This window comes from Podarcis bocagei, assembly GCF_964188305.1.
Source record: "Podarcis bocagei genome assembly, chromosome: 8".
Classification (NCBI taxonomy): Eukaryota; Metazoa; Chordata; class Lepidosauria; order Squamata; family Lacertidae; genus Podarcis; species Podarcis bocagei.
The window spans coordinates 33,758,277-33,785,313 of record NC_138133.1 but is presented as its reverse complement, the minus strand read 5'-3'; the positions used below and the strand labels follow the sequence as shown (position 1 = coordinate 33,785,313).

The 27,037-nt window shown below is 38.7% G+C and overlaps 1 protein-coding gene across 1 annotated transcript in view; it reads right to left on the bottom strand.

Moving 5' to 3' along the window:
• Window positions 1-27,037, bottom strand: part of CARMIL1 (capping protein regulator and myosin 1 linker 1) — a 140,928-nt gene that overhangs the window by 40,369 nt on the left and 73,522 nt on the right. Inside the window, exons 12-28 of the mRNA XM_081205775.1 lie at window positions 25,639-25,725; window positions 23,696-23,799; window positions 21,544-21,621; window positions 21,382-21,458; window positions 20,046-20,150; window positions 19,232-19,301; window positions 17,738-17,819; window positions 16,761-16,860; window positions 16,609-16,663; window positions 11,459-11,631; window positions 11,110-11,178; window positions 8,504-8,597; window positions 7,048-7,146; window positions 5,798-5,926; window positions 5,485-5,616; window positions 2,388-2,563; window positions 516-603 (exon numbers count right to left, since the gene is read on the bottom strand). Of these exons, the coding sequence (XP_081061901.1) occupies window positions 516-603; window positions 2,388-2,563; window positions 5,485-5,616; window positions 5,798-5,926; window positions 7,048-7,146; window positions 8,504-8,597; window positions 11,110-11,178; window positions 11,459-11,631; window positions 16,609-16,663; window positions 16,761-16,860; window positions 17,738-17,819; window positions 19,232-19,301; window positions 20,046-20,150; window positions 21,382-21,458; window positions 21,544-21,621; window positions 23,696-23,799; window positions 25,639-25,725 (1,718 nt within the window). The remainder of the gene's footprint in view (window positions 1-515; window positions 604-2,387; window positions 2,564-5,484; window positions 5,617-5,797; window positions 5,927-7,047; window positions 7,147-8,503; window positions 8,598-11,109; window positions 11,179-11,458; window positions 11,632-16,608; window positions 16,664-16,760; window positions 16,861-17,737; window positions 17,820-19,231; window positions 19,302-20,045; window positions 20,151-21,381; window positions 21,459-21,543; window positions 21,622-23,695; window positions 23,800-25,638; window positions 25,726-27,037) is intronic.

The window sequence follows — 27,037 nt, the reverse complement described above, 5'->3', positions numbered from 1 at the left end:
GTCAAAGATCTGAACTCTTGAGCAACAATTCTCTGACTATATAACAGAGATTACAGAGGGTTGAGGATGTATGCCACATGACAAGCCTGTTTTTAAATGCATATCCAGTTGAGTCTTTGTCCCCTTCATCCTCATTCACATTGCTACCTTACTAGTATCAATGTACACAGTATTATACAGATATTTTGTCCATTATGGGTGTTAGGGACACTGTGGTCTTCATTTGTGTAACTACAACGTGTTACACAATCCTAATTGCAATTACACAATCCTAATTGTTATACAATCCTAATTGTTACACAATCCTAATTGCAATTATAAATTGATTTCTTACCTGTCCTTCACCCTAACATTGTTGGGTGGATTATAATTAAAAATATATTAAAGAACAGTTTGAAACAAAACAGATGGGTATATATTTGGAAGCTACAGTGCAGGTGAGTGCAATGTAACAGGCAAATCATGCTGAGCTGTTATAAATATCTTGAAATACTCAGATCTGTGTCAGCACTCACCAGTTTATGATGGCAATGTGACAGTGCGTCAAGGATCTCATCTACGATTCGGTCTGAGAGAAATGAGGCCACTGTCAACTTCACTTCACTGTGTGAAAGTTGAGAATAAGAAAATGAAAGCTTAATTCACACAAGAGTTTCCGTTATTCTTTACACTACTGGCTGTATGATGTAAAAGTTACAAAGATCTTAAAATTTCTCCAAGGAGGAATGTATGAATGTGTATGTAGAAACAGAGGACATTTAATAATTATTATTAATATTATGAAAATACACAAAATGTCACACACTCTTTCAGCAAATATGATGATTTATTTCTATCACAAAGAACCAGATGTATTTCTACCTTGTTCCTATCCTTCCATTTGCAAAAAAATAAAAATGAGAATAATTTATTCCTTCCTTCTGCGATACCAATCAGACCATTATATGGTTGTAAATTGCACTTATTACAGTGCAGTGTGACAACAACTTCAACAGAAGTATTTGTACTACAAGGCTGGAACTTCTGGAAGTGTTATGTTGATGTTGTCTCAGGGTCCATTTCAAAGATCTGGCACTCTATACAGATGGAGTGCCTTAAATAAACCACACAACAACCAATGTTGATACATGACATAGTTCATGCAATTGTGCCACTGCAGAATGTGACATCAGTTCAGATGCATGTGTGCCACTGGTTTGTACCAAGCTGCAAAATGTGAGAACAGAGTAGGAACATATGCCCTAGAGCATCGTATGGCACTTCTGAGCCATGGATGCTTAACAGTTATGTGCAAGTCTTATAGTATTTAGGGGAGCACAGTTAGGCTGCCCTGGTTTCCTTGCAAGGTTGCTATAACATCTGCAGTGGTCCTGACCATTGTATCAATAGAATTAGATTATAAACTTTTTTTAAAAAGCTGATGAATTTGCAATTTTGTTACAACTTATCTCAGGGCTTTTGCTTTTGTATTAAACAAGATATAAAACAGAGGCTAATTGGTGTAGTAAATAAACCAGGTTACATAGAGTACATGGACAGTAAATCAATATTTCTTTTGCTGATTTGTACTCTGTAGAGGTTTTATAGGAAACATTTCCTTTCCAAACTGTGTTCATCATCATTTTTATTTGTGAAAAGGTGTATCTGGAATAGAGATTCTAGGGGATTTCATTCAGTCTGCATTTAAGGTACCAGCCTGAGTTGCATTTGCCAATATACAGATTGGAATGCATTATCTTTTGGTTTTCACACTTCTCTGAAGTTTGTGATATAGCTCTCAACTAAAAAATAAAGAAAAAAATGCCTTCAAAAATAATGTGGAATTATTTTTTGCAGTGTTTTTTTCAAATTTCAAGACTGATGTGGACTCAGAATGAAAGGGACATATAAAAGAGCATGTGTAAAATTGACATAGACCGTAAATAGATGGTTCTACCCATCCCTAATCTGGAAGCCCCCGCCTCAATGGTGATAGCCAACAATTCTCAAGAGATCAAACTAATGAATCATATTTAAAAATAAAATAATGAAATTAATTGTATTCTACATTAACTGTGGTACCATAGCCTGAACTTCAATTTCTATACGTGTTTTATAAGACCTTAGTTCTGTGTCAACAAAACATTCTAATCAGAAAACAAAGTTGGACATGCAAGAAACCAGTATGTCTGTTAGGACTTTCTGGACCATGAGATGAGCCATCAAACACTTGGGACATCCAGGGCATAAGTGTTTGACTTAAGGGAGGTAGAAACAAACTAAGTCTAGAACTGCTGGTATTCCCCATTTGCTGTTGCAGGGACAGGTAGATGTCTGTTTTTAACAATGTACAATTTAAATATGTGCCACTGAATCCATAGACGAACCGATAAATCATACCGACTTACCTAATTTTATTACGAATGTCAATGCCAGACTGCTCCAAGAGAACGTTTTTAACAAATGTCCGTGGAATGGAAATCTTTTCAGTGCCTGACTCAATCAGATCTTGCCTTATGTGCGCTTTCTTCATTGCACTTGGACAGAGATTTTCTGCTGCATCAACCATAGACTCAAGCAGTGTCTGTTGCACAAAGTGAAGGAAGGCAAACTTTTTCAAGAAACCATCTGAAATACTGCATGTGCTGCTTTAATGCTAGGGCCTGGTGATGTGCAACTCGCAAATTATGAAGAGTCATCAAATTAAGTGCCAGTTCCTACAGACACTTTCTTCTACCATGCAGTTTATCCCTAGGCAGATTCATATGAGAACGCCTTTTGAAATTACCCAACATATTTCCAGCATGAATTGTGATACCAGCTCTAGATAACTTCAAGTTTGTGTGTTGGCAGCAGCTGAATAAGATCTACACAAATCTTAGCAAGAATTGATTACAAAAATGAACAAAAAGGAGCAGCAGCAATGTTTTTAATTGAATATAAAATATAGAAGAGGAAATGATATTTAATCAACACTGATCTGCTACCCACTAGACATATGAATGCTAATTCAGTTGCTTCAGTATTAAAGGGATAGTAGCATAAGTATAGACCTCTATACCATTACCTATAGCAAATAGTGACCTGTTTTAATTTTTTTAACAGCTGTCTACAATAAGGAATTTGAGTTTAAGCAGAATGCACTGCAGTCTTAAGCAGCCAGACATTGCTCTCTTACATGAAAGATCTCAATAAAAATCTGAACAGTGGTTTTGTTTCTAATAATTCCAAGATCTTAACCCCCCCCAAAAAAACCCATCATCAAATAATGAGCAATGACAGTACAGTGGGATTGAGCATATCTATGAAGTTTGCAGATCAGATTACTTGAAACTGACTTTGGTAAAATGGAAGTTGGAAGAGAAACTGAAATACTTTGGATGCCAAAAGTAATTCTGAATTTACAAAAAAAGAAAAGTGGTTAGGTTTTTCTAATAAAACAACTTTATAGATAAACATAATGGTGGCACTTTAAAAATTAAAAAGGGTCAAGCAGCCAGCCCAAAGAAGCAGGGTGATGGGGTGGTTTGAGTAGCAAGACTGACAGCAGAGCCAGCATTTGATTCACTGGGATAAATGTCTGTCATTTCAGTTGTGCAGTCAGAAGAAAGCTGAACTCACACCCCCTAGCAGAACCACTAGGAGATCCTAGTTTTGCAACTGTAGCTTTTGGCATTATCCCACATACTAGGCTTGGATGAAAGGCTTGCTCTCAAAGGTGCTGCACTGGCTAGGATTTCATCAAGTTATACATGGTCTACTTTGGTGGGGGGAGGCTGGAAAAGAAGGTATTTCCAACTCTATGGCCATGTTCAGACAATGAACAAGTTGGGTTTTTTTTGGCAGTGCACACCTTCTCTTTGCTCCTTCGTTCGTGGCACCAGCAATCAAACCAGAACACTTCCAATTAGCTACAGTTTCCTGGTTTGGGCAAAATGGGAAACTGTGGTTTACTTGCTTTGGAAAAAGCCAGAATATTAAGGTGACATCAAACTGTGGCTACCCTGCCTTGTTCTGAAGAGATAAGCATAAAATGGGATTTCCAAGCCCTACAACATAGGAAAGGGCTGCATGCCTGGAAGCCTTAAATCCTGGGAACTTGTGGGAAGATTTAAGTTTGTCCCTTCAAATACTTCGGCACTCTGGGGATTTGAATCAGTACTTTAAATTGTAACATTTTCTTCCTCATTAACTCCTCTAATTTAGATTTTTTTTTAAATAGCAAAGTGGTGTTTCTATAGTTCTTCATTACCTTCCCACTGACTGAGGCATTTTCTTTTTTTGCTTCTTATGAGCAGAAGTCCAATCTGTAGCTTTAGAGCTGCTACTAAGTTCTCCAATACACTAACACAACAAGCAGTAGGAAGCAGAAGCCATTGCAGGAGAAATTCTAACACTCTATGTGTGATGATTATGCTTCCCCACAGATAACCCTGACGGTGACAAATTTCCACTGAATTTTAGGCATTGCTTTTTCCACAACGGAATAGATGCTGCTTACCTTCTCCTACTAATACCTCCAAGGGCTGATTGCAACAACTAACACAATGCCGCTGGGCATTATGATTCCCTTTTAAAATGGCATGATACATTCTCCCTAACTTAGTTTTATTCCAAGTATTACTACTGTTGTTGGATTTTCTTTTAGGCAGTGAAATAAATTACAGCAGGGGTGGGAAACTTTGGACCATGTGCACGCTGGGTCGTTTGTGGAAAGTCACGGCAACCTGTTCTACATACAAGACGGCAGGTAGGTATGGGCAAGACTTCAAAGGAACAATTGAGAACTTGAAGTAAAGTCCTGATTGTTCCTTTGCTGGAGCACAGCACACTCCCACTCGCAATGGAAACTGCTTCTCCTTCCTTACACTTCTCTTTGAACCTCCAAAAACTGGAGGTTCCCTTTCCAAAATAGTTTTAAACTGCTCTTAAAACTTCATGTTTTCTGAAGTTTAAGGAGCCACACAGGACTGTTTGCAAAAGGGCTTTCAAGCAGCCCTGTGCTGAAATTTGAAAAATCCTGAAAATCAGGGCATCAAAGCGCAGCATCACCTGATGTCACTCTGACGTCAGGTGATTGACAGGTGGGTGCTTTCAACCTGCCATGAACCACCATTTGAAGCAACAGCAGCAGATATGTTCTATGCTTAAGATGACTTTTTATTCCCTTGTTAATTATGCTGTTTTAAATATGCATTTTATATTTGACTTCCTTCAGCAATGTTTTCTTCTGAAACTTTTTTTGTTAACGTTATATGTGCATTCTGTTAGCTGACATACTTTGTACTGTTTTATTTTATTTCTTATTTTAATTCTTTAAGGTAACATTTTCATTTCCGGTTAATTATGTTGCTTTGACTGTATACTTTATATCTGACTTCCTTCAGTAAAGTTTTACTCTGGATTATTGTATTCAAAAGTTTTGACGTGTTGTAAACTGCTTTGCTTTCCCCCCCTTTAAAATATAAAGTGGTATAGAACGGAACTGAAAAATAATAATAATACCTTGAGTTGATCATCGACGACTCTGGTAACCTCCCCAGCCATCGATTCTAGTGTCTCCTGGATTGGGTTGGATAAGGAACCATTTGCTCCTGCCCATGAAGGTCCACCAAGATGATACAGATTGGGCAGCAACTGTAAAAATTATTGCAACAAATTAACTCAAATTAATCATTATCTACAGAATCCTGTTAAGCAGGTAAACGTAAATAATATACAGTATATTTAAAAATACTTAATCTACATTAATATTTTAATAGTGATTTATTCTATTGGAATTAGTACGCCAGTAACATAAAAGCCTGGTACCACTTACAGTTTTGGAGTTCTTCGCATCTTTCATAAGTCTTTCTGCCGATTTCAGATCTTCCTGTATTGTATCAACACCACAGTTTCTTAAAGAGTTGATATGGTCTTGCACTTTGACACATATTCTGTCGATCATCTACACAGAAACAGGGCGGGAAGAAAAGATAATATTAGCAACCGTCAGAAAAGCTGTAAAACATTTTAATTCCCAGTATTCTAAGTAACCTTATGGAAGCCACATGACGGCTAGAGGCAAAAATGGGCAGAGCAAGATTAATCCAGAATGTGGCAGCTAGACTAGTGACTGGGAGTGGCCGCCGAGACCACATAACACCAGTCCTGAAAGACCTACATTGGCTCCCAACACGTTTCTGAGCACAATTCAAAGTGTTAGTGCTGACCTTTAAAGCCCTAAACGGCCTCAGTCCAGTATACCTGAAGGAGTGTCTCCACCTCCATTGTTCAGCCCGGACCCTGAGGTCCAGCGCTGAAGGCCTTCTGGCAGTTCCCTCACTGCGAGGAGTGAGGTTACAGGGAACCAGGCAGAGGGCCTTCTCGGTGGAATGCCCTCCTATCAGATGTCAAGGGAATAAACAACTATCTGACTTTTAGAAGGTATCTGAAGGCAGCTCTGTTTAGGGAAGTTTTTAATGTTTGGTGTGTTATTGTGTTTTTAATATTCTGTTGGAAGCCTCCCAGAGTGGCTGGGGACCCTTCTCTACTCTCCACCCAGGCAAGCAAGAGGCATTATCAGAATTCAAGGACACAACCCAACCATGCAAAAACAGTAAAGAAGGGTGTAAGGCAGAGCTAGTGAGAGATGTGGCCTTGGGGGAGCCCCATGGGTCTGGCAGTGATGCTAGGAAGGTCACATTTGGCTCCTGGGTCAAATCTTACTTCAGACTTAGAATGGTGGTTTAGCAGGGGATGGAAAGAATCTGATGCTCAGGAATACGTGTTGGGATCCAGAGTTCTACACATAGTCAGTTCAAATCATATTCTTAGGTTCAAAATCTCCCTCCCCACTGAAGCACCTCTGAAAATATGCTCCACAAGGTTGGGAACCCTTCAGAATAGAAGGTTGGGCAGGAGGTTTTGTGGAGAAATTAGTGAAAGTTATCTCCCCTCCACTTCCATTTCTGAAAACCTTTTCTGTGAGTGGAATTTTATGAAGACCATTTTAAATCCAACCCACTGAAAATTACCATAGTTGTTTGTTTGTTTGTTTGTTTGTTTGTTTAAGTGAAATGCATTTACCTGCTGTGTTGTGCTAGTAACTATGCCCTGCTGCAGTCTGTATGCTTGTTCCTGTAGATATTTTCGGGTCTCATGATTGCGAAGCAAATAATTTTCTATCTAAGAACAGAAGTAAAAAGTAAGTTAGGAATATATGTGCATGAGTATGCACACAAACAGTTAACGCGTTTGTTTTTAAAAATCAAGTGAGAAAAACAATGAAAGAAATGCAATTTCACACAACTGAAACAAAATGAGTAAACGAGATTGGATCAAAAATGAGTCAAAAGAAAAGGGGAGTACTATTTGAAGCAGGAAAAGTATTATTATTATTATTATTATTATTATTATTATTATTATTATTATTATTATTAATTTATTGAATTTATATACCACCCTACACCTGAAGGTCTCAGGGCAGTTCACAGAAAATAAAGCAAAACGTGTTTGCCATCACCAGCTGTTCTGATACATCCCAATATTTAAAGCACAAAACTCAACAGCCACATTTCTCTGATAATATTGTTAATATTCTCTATATCTGCAGTCACTAGCGATCAGTAAACAGAACATGTACAAATGGCATCACACATACATGTATTTAGATTGAGGGACAAGTGAAATCCTATGGAAAACTTCAGCAGGTTTCCTTGCATTAAAATGCAATTGGGAATGCCTTAATCCAGTGGATTTAGATAGTAACAGGCACAAGTCATTGGTTCAGTTTTCTCCATGGTGGTGCCTTCCTTTGCAACTTTTGGGTGGGGCCCCAACCACCCAGTCACTGGAGACGCAAAATTGTTTTTAAAAAATAATTACTAACTGGAAAAGGATTTCTGTTCCGTTGTTTTTAATTTGTGTTTTAACTGTAATAACAAATATTATTTTCAACATTGTAATTACAAATTGTTTTGAGTACTGGAAACAGAAAAGTAACTAAATGTATTTATAAAATGGGATAAAAGTGGCAATCACCATCATGTCCAAAGGTACTTTCAATTCACTGATTTTCACATATGTGAAATCATGGGGGGGGGGGGGGAAACGACAACGACCCTTTTGTTCCTTAGATTAAGGCAAAATAACTGTTCCAAAAATTAGACTGTTACCTAGGTGCCTAGGAATACACATACAAACATACACACCCATTTTATTTGTATTACGTACCAAAAAATTCCGCTTAATTAGCACTACATGGGACTGTTTACTATTATGCATTTATTTCTGTTGTTTTCACTTCCCACACTTCATTTGGAGGGAGAGTTATTTTCACGCACTTTTGGATATCATAACCTTTGCAAACATACTTGTATGGGCCCCCAGGGTTAACACACACACACACACACACACACACACACACACACACACACCCCTCAAGAATTTTGTTCATTCAACCATGAAATGACAAGCATTTAATAATATTAGTTTCTTTGCGTCTCCCTGTCCATCCCAATCTATAAGTAACTGTAGGCAATACCTTTTGAAGTGCCTCTTCGGTTTTTTCAGGGCTTGTTTTAAGTGCTTGAGACGCATCATTCACAGGTATAGGCATGAATCTTAATGTATAATTTCTTTTTTAAAAAAAGATGTAGAAAAAAATCAGGTTAGACGGGCACATAGAAAAAACAATTATTTCTAACGTTTCTGTAAACTTCCTAGTCCTTTTATCAAATGCACACATTTTGTTACACACAAGCTGAAACGCTGTGTCAATACAGTGGTGCCTCGCAAGACGAAATTAATTCGTTCTGCAAGTTTTTTCTTCTTGCGAGTTTTTCGTCTTGCGAAGCACGGTTTCCCATACGAATGCATTGAAAATCAATCAATGCGTTCCTATGGAGACCGTCCGGGGACAGAGGGGAAGCACCACGCGCCTTCCCCTCTGTCCCCGGACCTGTTTAAAGCAAGGGGCGGCGGGGAGAAGATTGCCTCTCCCCGTTGCCTGCCCTGCAATCTCCGGGGACAGAGGGGAAGGCGCGCGCGCCTTCCCCTCTGTCCCCGGACCTGTTTTAAAGCAAGGGAAGGGGCAGCGGGGAGAATCGCTTCTCCCCGTTGCTGCCCCTTGGTTTTCCAAGGGGAAAGTTCTCATTTCTAAAGACAATTCGGGAAATTTAAAATTCAACATCTGAAAGAATAACCAGCATGTATTTTTACCCCTATATTTACTGTTTCATACTGAGTGCAAAATACATGGATAAAATGCAACTGAGCTCCTTGGAGGAACAGCAAAATACAATAAATTACAGTGGTACCTTGGGTTACATACGCTTCAGGTTACAGACTCCACTAACCCAGAAATAGTACCTCGGGTTAAGAACTTTGCTTCAGGATAAGAACAGAAAACGTGCTCCGGCGGCGCGACAGCAGCGGGAGGCCCCATTAGCTAAAGTGGTGCTTCAGGTTTAGAACAGTTTCAGGTTAAGAACGGACCTCCGGAACAAATTAAGTACTTAAGCCGAGGTACCACTGTATATGTATTTTATAAAGTAATGCAGGATATATGTTATTTAAATAGAACAAGCAAATAGGGGGGGAAAAATTAAGCAGTCTATCAATGTTACTCGCATGCCCAACAGGTGTACTGCTAGCCTATTTAAGTTTTCTGACAACAGATGTAGCAACTAGATCTTCCATGCAAATATAAACTGCTGAGTTTTTCAGTATAAAAATTTGGAATGAGGGATAACAACCTACTTTAAAAATATGACTAAATAATCCATAGGCTTCTGCAGAATTAGCTTGCAAAACTATAGCCCTTTGTTTAATGAATACATGACGTTATCCACCAAAATGTCAATAACTGTGGGAGTCTCGACTTCTTCCTGTGTTATATATTGACTTATTTTTCACTGCTGTGATCCTAATCTATGTTTGGAGTTTTTGTCTCTTGGATTATAACACATTTCTAAAGAGTTATTTCCCACCCTGCAGCCCTGATACTGTCCTGAAAATTCCAATCATCATAATGCACAACAAGTGGGTTTTTTCATAATTATCTCAACCCGATTCTAGACTTTGCATTTTCAGTCCTGCAGTGCAACCATCAATAAATCACTCCCTATTGAACCAAAGTAATTAAGATGAGAGAATGCAACACTGTTTGTTGTTCTTCATAATGGTTTTCATATTTCTGTAGCAAATATATAACTTCACTGTTACAGTTTGAAAAACTCCCAAACCAACCATTTTGATGCTGTTAAAAAGGAAAACATTGTACTTCTTTTACTCTGTTGTTGCCAAAAAATGGATACTTTGGAAGAAAGAGATAGTTTATCTAAAGTAAGGTTAATTTTATAATGCAAAAAACAACTACCTTGAGAACAGAAGAATTAGTTACATTACTTGATCTCCTAAGAAGCATACGGTAGAAAATGTTTTCTAATAAAGATGTGATACACACACCCCCTTACCAATGTTAACATAAAAGGCTGTCTTCCCCGCTAAGAACTTTGCTGATCACATCTGGGGCCCCATGAAGGAGACAGAAGGTGACCTGAACTTCTATGCTCAGTAAATAAGATGTCACCTTTAGAAAATCATAGCTGTTGTATTAGCACCAACATTTCCACTTTCTGTCAGATAATTTCATTCTCAATCTTAAGAGCAGCTCCCCCCTTTTCATTTATCTTGGCAGATGGAAGAGAAGGCACATATTATAAACAGGATGCCAGAGAGTATTTTCCTGTCAACAGAATGTATGTTGTCAGTCTGTGAAGGGATTTCCTCACCCCAAGTTTGCCATTGATCTCAGTACTGCCAATTAACTTTTCATTAACTGTAACTTTAACAAGATGGCACCGTTTAAGCATTAAGTGCCACTTGACTATTTTTTAATTCCACACATTAGGATAGAAAGTGATAATGAATTTGAAAATTGGTAATCAGCCAACAAATGTTTTAGTAACAGAGAACATCCATCAGTACAGATGAGAGAATGCAAATATTAGGGATTCCTCTGCCATTCAGACCATGCAGATCAAAATGATTCGTTGTCTATTTTTGCAAAGCAGTATTGTAACATTAGTAACCAAAAATTGGGTCCATCTTTGTGACAATTATAATACACAACTGGGTGGAACTTACTTTTCTAGAGCCACTGCTATATCTTGGAAACCCTGGGCAGAGATATTATTCTTGTCCCATATAACAGTTCTGTTGAGAAAATAGAAATGACACAGGTGCACTGATGAAGTTGTTTTTAAAAAACAAACAAACAAACAAACAAACAAACAAACAAACAAACAAACACACACATATTAAAAACTATCAGTACTAGTGCATTTCCAGTATTTAGAACAGAGTAGATCTGTATGTTTGGTCTGGGAGATTAGACAATATGCAAGAAACTCATGAACAAAGCATGGGTTAAGGCATGCAAGACAGACATCGTTCAAGTTAAGGAACATGTTATGTTTAAATATGCACATAATACCTGAGTTTGGTGTTTATTTGAAGAGCCTTTGCTAGCATTTTTGCTCCCATGTCTCCCATGCCGTTTCCACTAATATCCACTTTTGTAAGAGATGTATTGCTGCCCAAAGCATTGATGATAATAGTAACCTCCGTCTTCAGCTTGGAATCTGCTAGAGACAGCGACTCCAAGGGCTGCAGAGTAAATAAAGAACAGGCAATATCACTGCACTACTCCTTAAAGGTAAAGGGTAAAGGGACCCCTGACCATTAGGTCCAGTCGTGGCCGACTCTGGAGTTGCGGCACTCATCTCGCTTTATTGGCCGAGGGAGCCAGCGTACAGCTTCCGGGTCATGTGGCCAGCATGACTAAGCCGCTTCTGGAGAACCAGAGCAGCGCACGGAAACACCATTTACCTTCCCGCCAGAGCAGTACCTATTTATCTACTTGCACTTTAACGTGCTTCCGAACTGCTAGGTTGGCAGGAACAGGGACTGAGCAACGGAAGCTCACCCCGTCGCGGGGATTCGAACCGCCGACCTTCTGATCGGCAAGTCCTAGGCTCTGTGGCTTAACCCACAACGCCACCCGCGTCCCACGCATTACCCCTTATGCTAGCCCAAATACCCCCTTTCGAGCATCATTAGATCAACCGGCAGCACAGTTCTGCACAAGATGCCTTCACAAAGAAAGTTCTAAGTGAACTGCTACAAATGTAGTATTTTACACTACAAAAGAGTAATACATTCCATCATATTATTTGGAGCTACTGCGAGGCGCAGGCCTGGTTCATATGATCATCTAAATCAGGGGTGGACAACCTGTGGCCCTTCAGATGTGGCTGAACTGCAATTCCCATCATTCCTGACTATTGGCCATGTTGGCTGGGGCAGATGAAAAGTCTAGTTCAGCAGCATCTGGAAGCCACATATTCCCCACCCCTGGGTCCAGACCATGCTGCAGATGGCTGCAAATGAGCTGCAACAAGTTCTGGACACGTGAGGTCCCCTTCGCTTTTCCTCGTCTTTTGTGCACATGAGATATAGAGTAAAAAGCTTTAACCTTTTAAAAGGAAAAACACACAACTAACAAAACCTAATGCTCAATAGATTAGTTTCTAGACATTATAGACAAGAAGAGTGCTGCTGCACTGAAGTCCTGCTTGTGGGCTTCTTTTGGGGATCCAGTTGACCACTGTTAAAAAAACAATGCTGGACTGGATGGACTACTGGCCTGATCCAGGAGGCCTCTTGTTATAACTATGCTTATTATTATTATTTTTTTGACAGCATCTAGAAATATAAAATACCCTCTGCATATGAATCTGCAGCTCACTGTCCAACACACAAACACAAATACACATGCTGCAGGAGATCTCTAGATGGCTTGAAAAAGATTATTTTTTTCTTGCCACCGCTATACAGTAAGATTAAAAACCCAGAGGGATGGCGCTAAGTTGGAGCTTGCCATTATGCAAACTAGGAAGGCAATGCGCTGTGACTACATAAGTGAAAAGCCTGTCCTTGACAAAGAAATGTAACCGTTTTAGTTTTAATGACAGCTATCAAATTACTGTATTAATTCTCCTAATCTCCAAGTGTGCCCTTACTTTATTCGCCACATAATTTAGAGAGCATTAGCTTCACATTAGCCTGGTGCTTGGGAACGGTAGCAAAAGTTTAATTGAGGTGCTTCGTGCTTCTGTCGTAGGTTCTAGCACAAAACCGTAACAGTACAGCTCATCCTTCTGAAATAATAATCAGCTCAGCAATGCTTGTTTACAGCGTGCACAGCAGAGGAATTTTTAAAAAAGTTAATCGGAACAGAATGCAGGAGTTCAGCATCATTACTGAGAGTGAGCAAGGGTTAAGCTTATCTCTTCAATAATATGTACCATAAGGGATGGGAAATCTGTGGCCCTCCAGATATTGTTGGACAACAGCTCCTACTAGCTCAGCCAGGATGGCTAATGCTTGAGGATGATGAATGCTGTAGTCCAGTAACATTGAGAGCGCCACATCTCTCCTGTGGGTGCATTCCTCCTTCCACACTAAGGCCTTCCTGTTCTGTAAACTTGCTTTCTCTGCTTTCATACTAAAAGTGGGACATCTGGTCTTCAATCACAGTCTCAGGAAGAGCACAACTTATTCCTGCATCCAATTGACTCTCAATTAGCTAATTATCCTGGTCATAGTGGTCGTTAGGTCCATGGAAAAATTAAGAACTATTCACCCCAAACATCCTTGAAAAGAAAGCCTCTGTGTTTATCAATCTTAGGCCCTATGAGGGGACTGGTAGAGGCTGGTAGCCTGGCTGTGAGGTAAATTCAAAAACCCTGAATAGGGTCTGCCAAATGATCACACTACTATTTTAATATTTTAGTATTTTGACACTGGATAGTCATTGGTATAAAACACACCCATGTAATAAAAACCACAAGATTTAATGATTATTATACAAAAAATCAGATTTTAGAATGAATGGATCCAATACTCCCAAACATTCTTATGTCAACCTAAGGCAGACATTGCACTAGTCTGTCAAATCCAATAAAATGAAGGCTTTAAATACCATTTCATATGACAACTTTCTTACACACTACTCTGCATGAAAGCATCTATGCCAATATGCAGAGTAGTGTGTGAAAATGGCATGAGTTTCTGTGTTATCATAATTATACCCTGAATTGACTCCTGCACTTGAAACCAGGTGCTGTGCCAAGTATCATCAAGTACTGTAATTCCAAAATTAGAGTTATTTTATTCTTAGGGAACCCATTCCAACACTTCATGCTCCCATCATGTAACACCAGGAAAATTAGAGGTTTGTCTGCAGACTGAAGTCATTTATCTATAGAGGGGAGATAACTGTCCTCCCCTTTTCCAATTGTCCAGGTGTGGATATTTGTTCCCCTTTTCTTGCTCAGGATTGTTTCTGTGCGTCTCTGATACTCGAGGGACCTTTTTGCCTTCCCTATTCCAATAAATCCCTAAGAGATAAATGATTACAAAACTCTGGTTTTTTTTTTACCTATTTAAGGCTGTGAAATTGCACCCTCCTAATTACTATTTGACTCATCCCTAGAAGGAGACTTCTCCAGTTCCCAAAAGAACTTCCTTTCTGACTCCAAAATTTGACTCACTCCTCTAAAATTGGGAATGTGGCTCTATTCAGAGCTTAATAGATCACAATTGCCCTCATCATCATAATGTCCCTGGGGGAAATTTGAAGGAGAGACAGGGATAAAAGAAAAATCAATCTGCATTAGTGGACAATAGCTCAGAGCTGTTTAGTGGTCATTTTGTTTGGAATATTTCTCCATATAGTCGGTCTTATCAGTTGTCCAGTTCAGAGACATTGATTGCCTAATAAAATCAAAGACAAATAATCTGCACTTTTATTATTACTGGCTTGAGATGAGTCATACTTTGATACATTAAGCTTAATATAATGATAATTTAGAGGGCAATTTTTTGCTCTTGAGTTTTGAAAGCAAGAGATCATAGAACCCTGAACCAAATCCTATGAGGGTCTGGAGATCAATTATCCCTGGAAGAGAGACATGAACTGGCATTTACTGATTAGGATGCTCCAATGATTTATTAATATACTGTTAAGATTTCAGCATCAAATTAAATCTCACTTCTAGAAATAAGGTATCATTGGCACCATTAGCCAGGTTGTTCGAAATCCCCTGGAAAACATCTACAAATCCAGTTTCTGGATAAGAACAATAGGCTATAAAAACCAATTACTCATTTGGGGGAACTGCAAGGAATCTTTCAGTTTTTTAAATGCTCATTCTGTCCAAGTGGTCACATGAAGATTCGATTTTTGAAGCAGCTTAGGGGACCTAAGGCAATATCTAGTTAGTATTAAAATTAGCCTGTAAAATATAAAATTGAAATAAAAATGTATATACAAACAATAAAACAGGAAACAGCCCTGATGAAGTCAATATAACAGAGAAATTTTTGATCTTGCAAAATTTAAATCACTAATAGTTTCCAGGAGTTCCAAAAAGTCTCTCAGAGGTTAAACACACAGGTTTTCATACTTGTATTTGCATGGATACTTAATACTTAACATAACCTCAGTGTTATCAATGACAGTTCTAAAAATATAATAAAAAATCTTGTGGCATGCAATAATGAAAAAATCTAAATGCAAACTGTAACAAGCATAAATCCCCTTAAAGACCCAAGCAAACTCTAACTCTGTGCCACCCCAAAGTTTGATGTCTTTTGATACTGTCTTTTGGTGCCACTGCCCCTTCCCAGAAGCAACATCTTTTGAAGTTTCAGCCGCGAGGGACGGGGGACATGACTGGTCACCTGGCCTAAATGGAATACATATGATCTTGCTGTTAGTAGAAAGAATTCATTTTTGGCAAGAAGCCTGGCAGTTATATGGTGTCACTTAGCCCTGGGTGGAACCTACACTCCCATGCCAACGGCTAGTTGCTATGTACTACCTGGAACTGTTTGGTCCTGCTGGTAGTTAATGTAGGAGAGACCAAAGGAGGACAACCCAGGCTTTGCTTTCCCACCAGCAGGTGACTGGCATTGTTATAGGACAACAATGCCAACCATCTGCTTGGCCGATGTAGGAGGAGAACCAGTAAATATAGATGATAGATAGATAGATAGATAGATAGATGATAGATAGATAGATAGATAGATATAGACACAGACACAGACACAGACTCATTCTGCACTCAATTCCAAAGCACTCAAACTGTTGATTTCTATATTCTTTGGACCTAAAAATGAAAAACAAGCTTTTTATGGTGAGCAGGTAAACTTCATATCACCTCATAACATCAACCCCAGACAATTGTAGAACGAGATTTGGATCTCAGGAGTAAGGGAAACTGTTGTTAAAAAGGCAGGGAAATGGATCTTTGAATATTTGTTACTATCTATAAAGCACAAGTGTAGCCCCAAAATCAATCAGACCCTGCATAGAATCTTAAAATGTTTCAACACTTTCAAAAAAAAAAGGTTGTGTTTTTTTCAGTGCATAGCTCATTGTTTGCTATATAAATTTGAACTGGTTAAAAAATAAACCTGACTAATGCTTTTGCCTAGTATATATTGTTGACTAATAGCTGCAGGTGAGAGATGGTGGCGTTTAAGACAACATTAAAGTAGTAGGGTAATGATACTCACCGAATCTTCATCTTGAATCATTTGTACTAAATTATCAAGTACAGGGGACAGATTTCTAAAAGAGGCAACAAGCAAAAGAAAAGGTGAAACCAGCAGTTTTTATTGATTATTCCATTTTAAAAACCCCTCCCACAAATAAATAAAAATCTTACTTGGATTTCATGTTGTTAAAGTTTTTTCCTAATGCCAAATGCCTTATTGATCGGTTTTTACTAAGCCAGACTATAAGGGTTGAAAGGTCAGATTCCAGGCCTGCGAGGAACCAGATGAAATGCACAGTTAAAACAGATTCCCCACAAATGCATTTTGTCACAGGGGTTTCACTCTATAGCTAGAGAGTACTTTCACACCAATTTCCTTAATTAGCAAGAGCACATGCTTTGGTGGATGAAAAATGTGATCTAGTCCCTTATTTTCCTATGGAAAAGCAGTTTTGAGAAGACAATTTTAAAAAGGAAACCAGTAGGTGGAGAAAGGGTTAAGTGGCTTCTTTACTTCAAATTGCCAATTTCCTGAAGATGCTTTTCCCCAGGAAAGCGAACATTGAGCATTGGTTACATGCACAATAGCTACTTGGGCTCTCAGCATAATGGCTGCTATGCAGACAGCTATGTGTTTCAGCAAAGGAAGACTCTCTCATTCTTTTGAGAGTTATGGCCACAATATATTGTTTAGCTAATTTTAGTTGCTTTGAAAAGCAATATAATTCTCCAACAATTTGATCCTATTTTGAATGGGTTCAATAACTGCTGCCCAAGAAGATTAATAGCATGAGAATAAAATGATGCAACAAGTGTTTTGCTCTGTGTCTAGACTAAAAAAGAACATCTGACAGAAGTATATTTCAGCATTAGGCTTTTAAGGGTTTTGTGGAAAAATGAGGTTGATTGTATACTTAATTATCCTGTTCTTCAATCCCCCCCCAATAGCCTATTATATAATGAAAGCAGACTTACTGCTCAATGCTAACTATGTTTGCTCAGCAAGTCAGATTGCTTTCAATGGGAGTTTTGTCCAAATAAAGCAAGTCCCATCAGGTATGCAGTCTACTTGCAAGTAAATATGCATAGGATCACACCATAAATCACCCACATTCCTTAATCCTCTGTGCAGACATATGAGCCCTTACCATTGTCTGAAATATCAAGGCTGGCGATATTATGTATTTCTGCTATGCATCCTTCTAAAACCTGCGCACCTCCTGATCTTAGCTAGAGGGGGAAAAGAAAGCATTAGATAACTTTTCACTGAGGGAGTGCTGAGAATGTGGAAAGCAGAGGTTTGCAAATAATGCAAACTATAGTACGAATAAAGCTGAAGTACCAGTACTTCATTTTTTCTGAAAGTAGCTGTTAGCATTTTGTTTTTTCCTGCCCTATCGAACAGGAATAATATCTCATGACAAAGTGTATGCTATAAAGGATGATGAAGAAAATACAAACTACATGCAATATCCTGCTGCTACTTTCATTAAGTTCAAAATAGCTTCCCAATTCTCCCTGATCTAGGTAGTGATCAGCTTCACATCTGCCTAACCTCTATTCTATGAAAGTATGACACGTTCTGCTCTAAAACAACCAAAGCTCTCCTGCGCTCAAGTATCAGCAATTAAAAAGATGCTCTGCAGAGGGAACATGTGTAGTGGATAGGCAGGAAGTGAGCTGCTTTAGGGTTAATAGTTGAGAGGCTGCAAGTAATAAATGATGTGTACTTACACAGTGACCAAGCTAATGGAAGCAGGAGGGGGGAAAGTTAAAATACATCAGAGCTGAGCAACTAAAATAGAAGTATTTTCTGCAATAAAATCAGCAGTACATAGCAACGAAGTTTTGGATCAGAGTTAGTAAGTCAGCAGTTAGTCACAAGATAAAACTGAAGCGGTGAGGAAAGGAAATATTTGTTTTTTTTCTAGGCATGATGAAGCCTTGGCTCTGTTGTGTAGACTAAAATGACCAAGCAGCCTATAAGGAAAAGCAAAGCTGATATCCCGCTTGATATTAATACATTCCTCTCAGAATCAGATAAAACTAGGAAAGGTTCTCTGGCTGCTTGTTTGCTAGAAGCTGGGCTGGCACTGGGGTATTTAAAGTGGGCAGCTGAAAACTAATTGTACTACTGATAAAAACAAAACATTCACAAGTTTTCAACAGCATCAACAAGACTACTGTCATGCACAGAGGGCTTAACCACTGGGGTCCTGCTAGCTAGGGATGATGGGAGTTGTAGTCTAAAGGAAGATGGAGAAACAAGTTTGGGAAACACTGGCCTAAGACAACCTTTCTCAGTTTTGCTTACAGTGACTCTTTCTTTCAACAGCAAGGCCATAATAATAATAATAATAATAATAATAATAATAATAATAATAGACCTTCATCTGAATTTCCTCAGTTTCAAAACAGATTGTCATTTTTGCTGCTGCTGTTCAGAAAATCACAGCATAACAGATGCATGTCTGTACAATAGGTGCAATTGTACACAAGGCCAGGCATATTCTGTAAATGTGCAACAGGTTTTAAAATTGGCTTAATGCTTCGTCAGCATGGCCAACACAAAATATACAGAAACCATTATGTTTAAGGAGCATAATATAATCATGACATTATAGATTGTAAGCATTTCCTACCTCACAGCTGCTCAGATCTAAAAACACCTCCTTCACATTTTGGTTACAAGCAAGACCCAGTAAGAGTGCTCTGAAAAATGAATTAGAATTATTATTATGGAACAATCAAGTCACAAGAGAAATTCTTGGTTTGTTTTTTTGTATACTGTATATGTTATTGTTGGATGCTTCTTTGAGAACTACATGGTGGAAAGCGGCATACGTTTTAAAATAAACAAACAAAATATTTACTGAAAGGCATTGACAATGTAACTAAATGCACTGTATACACCGTATAATTAAAACATGGTTTGGAAGTGTCTCTGTAGGCTGGCACACTTCTTTTGCTCCCTCCTGTATACAGGTTGCTCCTCTATGGTTAGAATATGGTGCCTACTGGATAAGGTTTGTCTAGGACCTATTATAAAATGATAAGTTAGCAAAAGGGAAGAGGGACAACATGAGTCGGCAGTGTCCTGAATGATCTAAGCCAAGTCAATAAGTTCTAACACCTTTCAGTTAAACAGAATTAAAGTAGAACATTTATTAATTAAATACGCAAACATCAAAAATCAAGCAAATTAAACTGAACATGAAAGAACTGAGTAATTTTACTATTCATAAAACAGGAACTGTAAAGAAAACACATAACACTGCAGGGAATCAAATACATGACTATTTATAAGCCAAAATCTGCAGAACATTTTTTCGGTCTATTTTACTCATATGAAATCAACACACCCTACTATCAACTTTCCTGCCTACTCATAAATTTACACAAGGGAGCATCACAATGCAATTTAAAATCTTATGACAAAATTCACAGCACACTTACTTTAGCGGCTCAGGAGGAAGTTTAGTCCCTGAAAGGTTGATTTGCATCAAAGCAAGGGAACTGCTGAAAAATTGCTTGAAGGATGGGGGTACTTCCTTGCCCTTTCTGTAAAGCAATAAGCAGATAGAAGTCAACATTCACAAACCTCTAAGATATGCTGCTAAATCTGCTGTTTCCTACATAAGGCTTGTGATCATTGTTATGTATATTTTCAATCCAAAGAGATACAATTGCTAACTCTTATCAGAATGCAACAGCAGCATTAATTCATCAGCCTCAAATGTCTAGATCAACAAGCATCAACCAGCAGAAAACAAACAGGAACCACTGGGTGGTATCCAGTGTGGGCTGGTGCTACAGAACTTCAGTTTCCTCCCCTCTACCACCAATATCTGCTCTGAAGGGTCCCCACAACCCTATGGAAATGAATTTGAGTGCATGTTGGAGCTGGAGGGGACAGGAGAGGAAGAGAGAACTCTGCTCACATAACTGCCTTGCACAAGCAGAGCTGCAGCTTTGGATATGACCATCTAAAAATAAACTTATAGTAGTGCACATGTTTTATTGATACAGGCACCCCCCCCCCATTTACACACATTCAATATGTGCGCAACTGTGCGTACATGTATCACGCCGAACCCAGAAGTGACCCATGAATGTTGCAGAAAGGGGCAGAACAGGGAGGGTGGAATAGAGTATTTGCAGACTTCTTCAATGGCATTTCAAAAATACGCAACTTCACTTAAACATGCAGTGGCTTAGAACATAACCCCCACATAAATGGGAAGTTGAATATACAGAGAAGCTAGCAGCAAAACAGAGATGAAGTAAGAAAACTGCTTTGGTCTTGGATCTCATAAGAGGGGTAGGAAAGAACCAACACCCAGCTGTTTCACTTTTTCTTTGCCCAGCCCTACCATATGACACTTACAGTAAATGATCCCTTTTCAAGTATAGTTAGCATGGCAGAGGTAAGAGACAACCGTAACATGTACAAGAGGTATTTTACAAATGACTTTTCATACACAGTTATCACATGATATACAGAAATCATTGCACGTGGCATACACCTCCCCAAATCACCACAGAGTCACACCATCAGCAAGATTCTCCACCTTTTTTATTCCTTTTTCATCCTCTAGTTTCCAGCCTTATTTACCTACACTGCCATTTAATCCAGTTTCGCAGTGCATACAACCTAAATACTTTAGTTTACAAGTGCTGGTAGTATCATTTCACCAGATAGAGTGTTTTTACAGCTCTAAGATTTTTTTTTTGGGGGGGGGGAGTTTCATGATACAGTATCTAATTCACACAAATAAAGATAAATGCTGACCTGTGAGAAAAAACTGTTCTGGATAAGTTGAGGATGGCAAGATGCTGAAGGCAGCCATGGAGAAGTGCTCCACACATCTAAATCGTGAATAAGAAGATAGTAATTTTACACATAAGCCAATATGAAACAGAAAAACTGGACTTCTCTTTAGTAAATTATTACCATGTCTAATGCACACTCTGTGTTGGATAAATCCAGATGAACAATCGCGTTTGGCTGGGCCAAAAAATTATACAGGAACTATAAGGGAGAGACAGAAAAAGGAATTTTAAAAAATAAGCTTCAGATTTCTTCTGGTATTCATATCCACTTCTCTGATCTTGAAGGTAACTGCTGCCCTGACAATATTCATATTTCACCCTTATGATACCATAATATTCTGGTCCTTAAATACCAAATACCTCATAAGTACTAAGAAAAAAATACTGCCTACATAAGATCAAATAGTAGCCTTGACACGTGCATGCCTCAGTTTTAAATAATCAATTAACTACTCAGTTTCAAGGAACCATCATTTTTAATTACAAAGTAGATTAGAATACCAGCCACCTTTCAGCCAAATAATGCAAAACAATTTTAGTGAAACTCTCACACAAAGACAGCTATTAAATTGCAACTGGATCCAGTAAGTCAGCTGCATCCTCCACCCAGAATTAATTCCCACAAGGCATTTCAGAAATAATTTCATAGACTGAAAATCTGAGAGGTTTATATATATATATGTATACATGAATAAACATTCTCATAATGGGGCTGACATGGGCCATGTTATTTGTCAAGGTGTGGCAGTTCACAGAAACAAGCAGCTAAATTAAGAGCCACTTTCTTCTTTTGCTGAGGGTTGCAAATCCCTATAAGGACACCACATTGGCTACTCCCTGCATAGAACCTACGATTGGGGTGGAAGAAAGCAAAATCGCATTCACCCCACCCACTAGTGTGGCTACCCTGCTTTTCGGCCCACAGGGCAGCCACTGGATTCTATACTAGGGCCAAAGCAAACCAAATTCAAACTGCGCCACAATTTGGAGAGAGCAAGCTCTGCCCTCAAATGCAGTTTCATTCACTTTTCCTGATGTTTCTTGAGGCAGGGTTAAAGAGAGGACATGCTGAGGAAGCCAAAACCTTCCTTCCACTTCTAGCCCTTCTGACACAGCAGTATCTGCACTCAGCTGAAAGGGATTCAAGTACACCTCACTTCCCCTCCATCTTACAATGAGAAGTACCGTATTTTTCTGTTTATAAGACTAGGTTTTCCCCCCTAAAAAATAAAGTAAAAAATTAGGGGGTGTCTTATACATGGAGCCGTCTTAAATCTCAGTCCCCCAAAATATATACACGTCTTATACATGGGGGCATCTTATAGATGGAAAAATATGGGATATTGCTGGTATTGAACAAAACTAGTGTTTTCCCCTGGCAAGAGGCAAGGGGGTGCTGAATTTTGAAACTGCACAGGGTGCCGCTGATTATTTTTTAAATGATTTCATACATTTCAATAGTTTTACAGTCATTTTAACATTTCAAAACTCGACTTCCTTCCTCCTCTTTCTGCGGTTCCTTAAATTTATTTTTATCATTTCCTGCAAATTCTAACTTAACTTATTATTTTATTCATCTACTTTAATTAAATACTCTTACGAAACTGCAGTTTATTACAATAACCCTGCCAATGTCCTTATCTGTTTACAATTTCCATTCTTTTATAAAAAGTTCATTATCTTGATTTCTTATTTTTCCGGCAAGTTTAGCCATTTCTGCATAGTACATAAATTTTTGTATCCATTCTTCTTCTTTCATTGGAGGTGCCACTAAAATTTGAGAACGCAAGATCCACCACTGGTGAAATAAAGCATGATATTTGGTTCAGACGTGATGCTAAACCAAGGGTTCTCTTGCTCATGGAAGAACAAAGCCAAAGTGATCTGCTCATTCATGGTAAGCCATTTACTATGGTTTACTATGATAGGTGAACCAGCCCATATTATCTTCCACAACAACCTGAGCCATAGGTTAGGTGCTTGCTATGTTGCTTTCTTCACAGGTTAAGGAAAATAATGGAAGATGGCTGACAACCTCAGGGGATAATTCCTTTAGTCCCTATAGATTGTTATGCACATCTAGGATCGGAACTAACAGGTGGTTCACATGACACATTTGATTGGCAAACTGTCTAAAATTAGGCAACTTGGGAAAATGAATGTGCTTTCTACTATTTCCAATTCTCTTGCGATGCTGCCTTCACTGGTATTTACTTCACTGATTGCTTTAACACAACAGATTTGTTTAGGAAGTAGAAAAAAGTAGCACCTACTGAAAGATCATCACCCCGAAGAATGTTCCCTGAGAGATCAAGGTGGGTCAGCGTGGTAGCTAAGAGCTGGTTGGCACTCAGTGATTGAGAAAGGCTGTTTACCCCTGCAACAAAATGGTCAACATTTGCCTTTGTCGTGCTCAGTAAAGTATTAACATACACTCTGCAAATATATAGTTTCTATGAAACATTTAATGATTTCCTGTTCTGCACCTCATCAAAAGAACATGAACAGCAATGAATATTTAAGATAACAGCACTGCTGGAGAGACTGTGCTTCCCACATGCTGATCATATTCAGTGGAAGCTTGGTACATATAGAAGATGGGGGAAAAAAAACAAGTCATGCAAAAGTCTGTGGGAGGCTGATCTCAGAAAATAAACATTTCCTTTCTTAAGGTCATAAATGTGGCAGCTATATGGAATTGTTACAGTCCTGTTGAAATAGGATCAACCATTTCACAAAGAAAGAAAAGAGTGATAGGTACTGTGCAGGCTACCAAAGGTCTCCAGTCTGTATTCAACAGGCTTACAGGCTAGATGAATTCTTTTTAAAAGGTAGCATGGGAAGGAGTTAGATGGGAATGAACTGGCAGTAGAGAGGAAGTCAAGCTTCAGTGATCCAGGGAAGATTCTGCAGAAGAATTAAGTTTTCAGAATCTGAGATGAAGGCTGCTTCAAGTTAGAGGCAGCCGGGGGGGGGGGGGCATTAGGAAGATTGGAATAAAAATGAAACATCACAGCATGCAATGCTATAATTTATTAAGAAAAGCATTAAAAAAACAACAACCCTCTTAATTGCTGTGCTCCAAAAAGCAGATCTAGGACAACCAACAATGAAGCTGCAAGGTTTAAACCAAACATGCATTGCAATTAACCATGAAAAGGAGCACAAATAAGGAACTCAAGAGCAAGCATGCATGTGCTTGAAAAGTGTGTGGAGGGCCAGGCTAAGGGAGAAGAAACCCACTTCTGTATTCTCCTGGGATGAATTTACAGGTGATAAGCACAACCAGTTTCTGCATCTAATCTTTAATTGTAATAAAATTCAGCCTTTAGGCTTCCGATTAAATTTCCCAACCATGGCTAAAGCAATGAAGTGTTGTCCTTAAGCCAAGCGAATGTTTTAGAAGATAAGCTAGGCAGAAAGCCACAAAGCTTTAAGAGACAAGATTGAAGGGGCTTTTTAGAGACACACAGAGAGAGAAGGGAAATCACGGGTTTTTGTAAGAAGAGGATCTCACATACAGAGACAGACATAAGAGGTCAAAAGAATTTGTTTTTGTTAGGAGTGCTATTTGAGTTTGCTTGCATCTTTGTAAGAACACTGAAGGGCTGACCTAGTATAGTGATTATAGTTTAAGGTGTGGTGCTTGGAAGCTTCCTGTACCTGATTCTAAACAGAACGTGCAGAAAGAAATCCTTGAAAATGGCAAACACAACATTGACTAAGGTTTCCTGTGCAACTGCTGTTCCTTCATCTGCCTTGACCTGCCATTTAGACACATCCTCCATCTCCACCACTTTTTAAAGCAGAGGTTGGGTGGCCATCTGCCATGGATGCTTTAGCTGGGATTCCTGCATTGCAGGGGGTTGGACTACACGACCCTTGAGGTCCCTTCCAACTCTACAGTTCTATTATTCTACTTGCCATGCAAATCATGCACTGTGCTGAGCAAATTCACTGCAACTCTACCTGTGTATTTTTGCAGTGCTTGCGATGACAACTGCTACTTAACTGGAGCTCAATTAATCCTGATGGTCTAGACTACAACATCCAATGGGGCAACAGCTGATAAAAAGTGTGTCACAAAACATTGCTGGCTCTATTTTGCCTGCCTGATCATGAAAGAAAAGTTCTGAACTGGAGAAAGCACTCAGATAACATAAGGGAAAACAAAAGCTAATGCGTCATAATGACTTGTACATTTAATTGAACATACCTTTAGGCGATAATGAGGTTTTTGATAGATTTAATTGTGTCAGCCCCTTTGGCAGTTTGGCAAACTGAATACTTAGTGAGGACACACCTGCAGAAGAACGAAAGACAAAAAAGACTTAGGAACTAGAAATGGGGAGGTGTTTACATCGTAAATATTTATGTTTCAATATTGCCGTACAGTGTGGTCCAGTTGACACAACAGTATGTCTGGACCTCAAAAGCTAGGTTCAAAGCACTGCACATACAGTGATGCATAGTTTGGCTTCTGGCAAGTTGTTTTTACAAAATGGAACAGACTTCTATTTTGCATGGCTACTATAAGGCTAAGTGGAGAAAGAAGGGAAGTGCCTTGCACATCCACAGAAAAAAAGGTATATAATGATGCCTTAGCCATTAATTACGATACACCTACGCTTCACTGTAATTATCAGAATAATCACTTTCCTCCCCTAAGGCTACCCTGGGAGCTGTAGTTTGGGATGGGCTAAAGGTTTGCAACAAAACATTCTGCACACTGACTAGAATCTTCAAAATTATTTGGGGTGAAACCATTAAAAAGTTAGGTAAAGGTAAAGGTACCCCTGACCGTTAAAAAAAGTTAAACTGATACAAATATGATGAATTTGTACTGCAGATATGCCATCAAGAAATGACCCTAAGTGCACTTACTGGGAATACATTCCAGTAAAGTTAAACATTAACGGTAAAAATAAAATACATTTCGGCGTCTCTTTTATCCCAGAGGAGAAGATCAGAGCAATTTCCTATATGAAATGAGTATTTTTAACAAAAAGAGTGCACGCTAATATGTATGTGGAATGTGTGAGAAAGTTAATGAGAATTCCTACCCTTTGATAATGTGCAAACGAGGTTTTAAATATTTAGATTTAAGGAAGGAACAGGAAACCAGATGATGGGCAAGTATCCAAGCCCACCAAATTACTTAACTGACACTTCCTAGAACTGAAACTGAATCCCTGGGATTGAAACATGATTCAGTGTTATGCGGAACAGCGATAAGCTTATCATTCATTATTTCTGTCCTGACTGGCTGCTCTAGATGCTTACTATACCAATGACAGAAAGGACCTCCTCTTTCACCCAAATTGTATGAAATGCTAATATTTAAGCTCATATTACCATATACAAATGTATTATTTACTCAAAACAGTAACACGTCTCCCTAGGGTGAATATTATGGTAATTCTAAAGACTTTGAAAAATACAACATTTGTGGCCTATTAATTCCTACCTCAGTTCCAAACTAATTACCCACTATTGTTTTTTAATTAAATGCCAGCAAGTTTTGTGAAATCAGAACAAAGCTAGGCTTAATTAAATTTATGACCACTATAACTACTAAACATGACTTGCAGTTTAAAGGGACAGTGACTAGATCT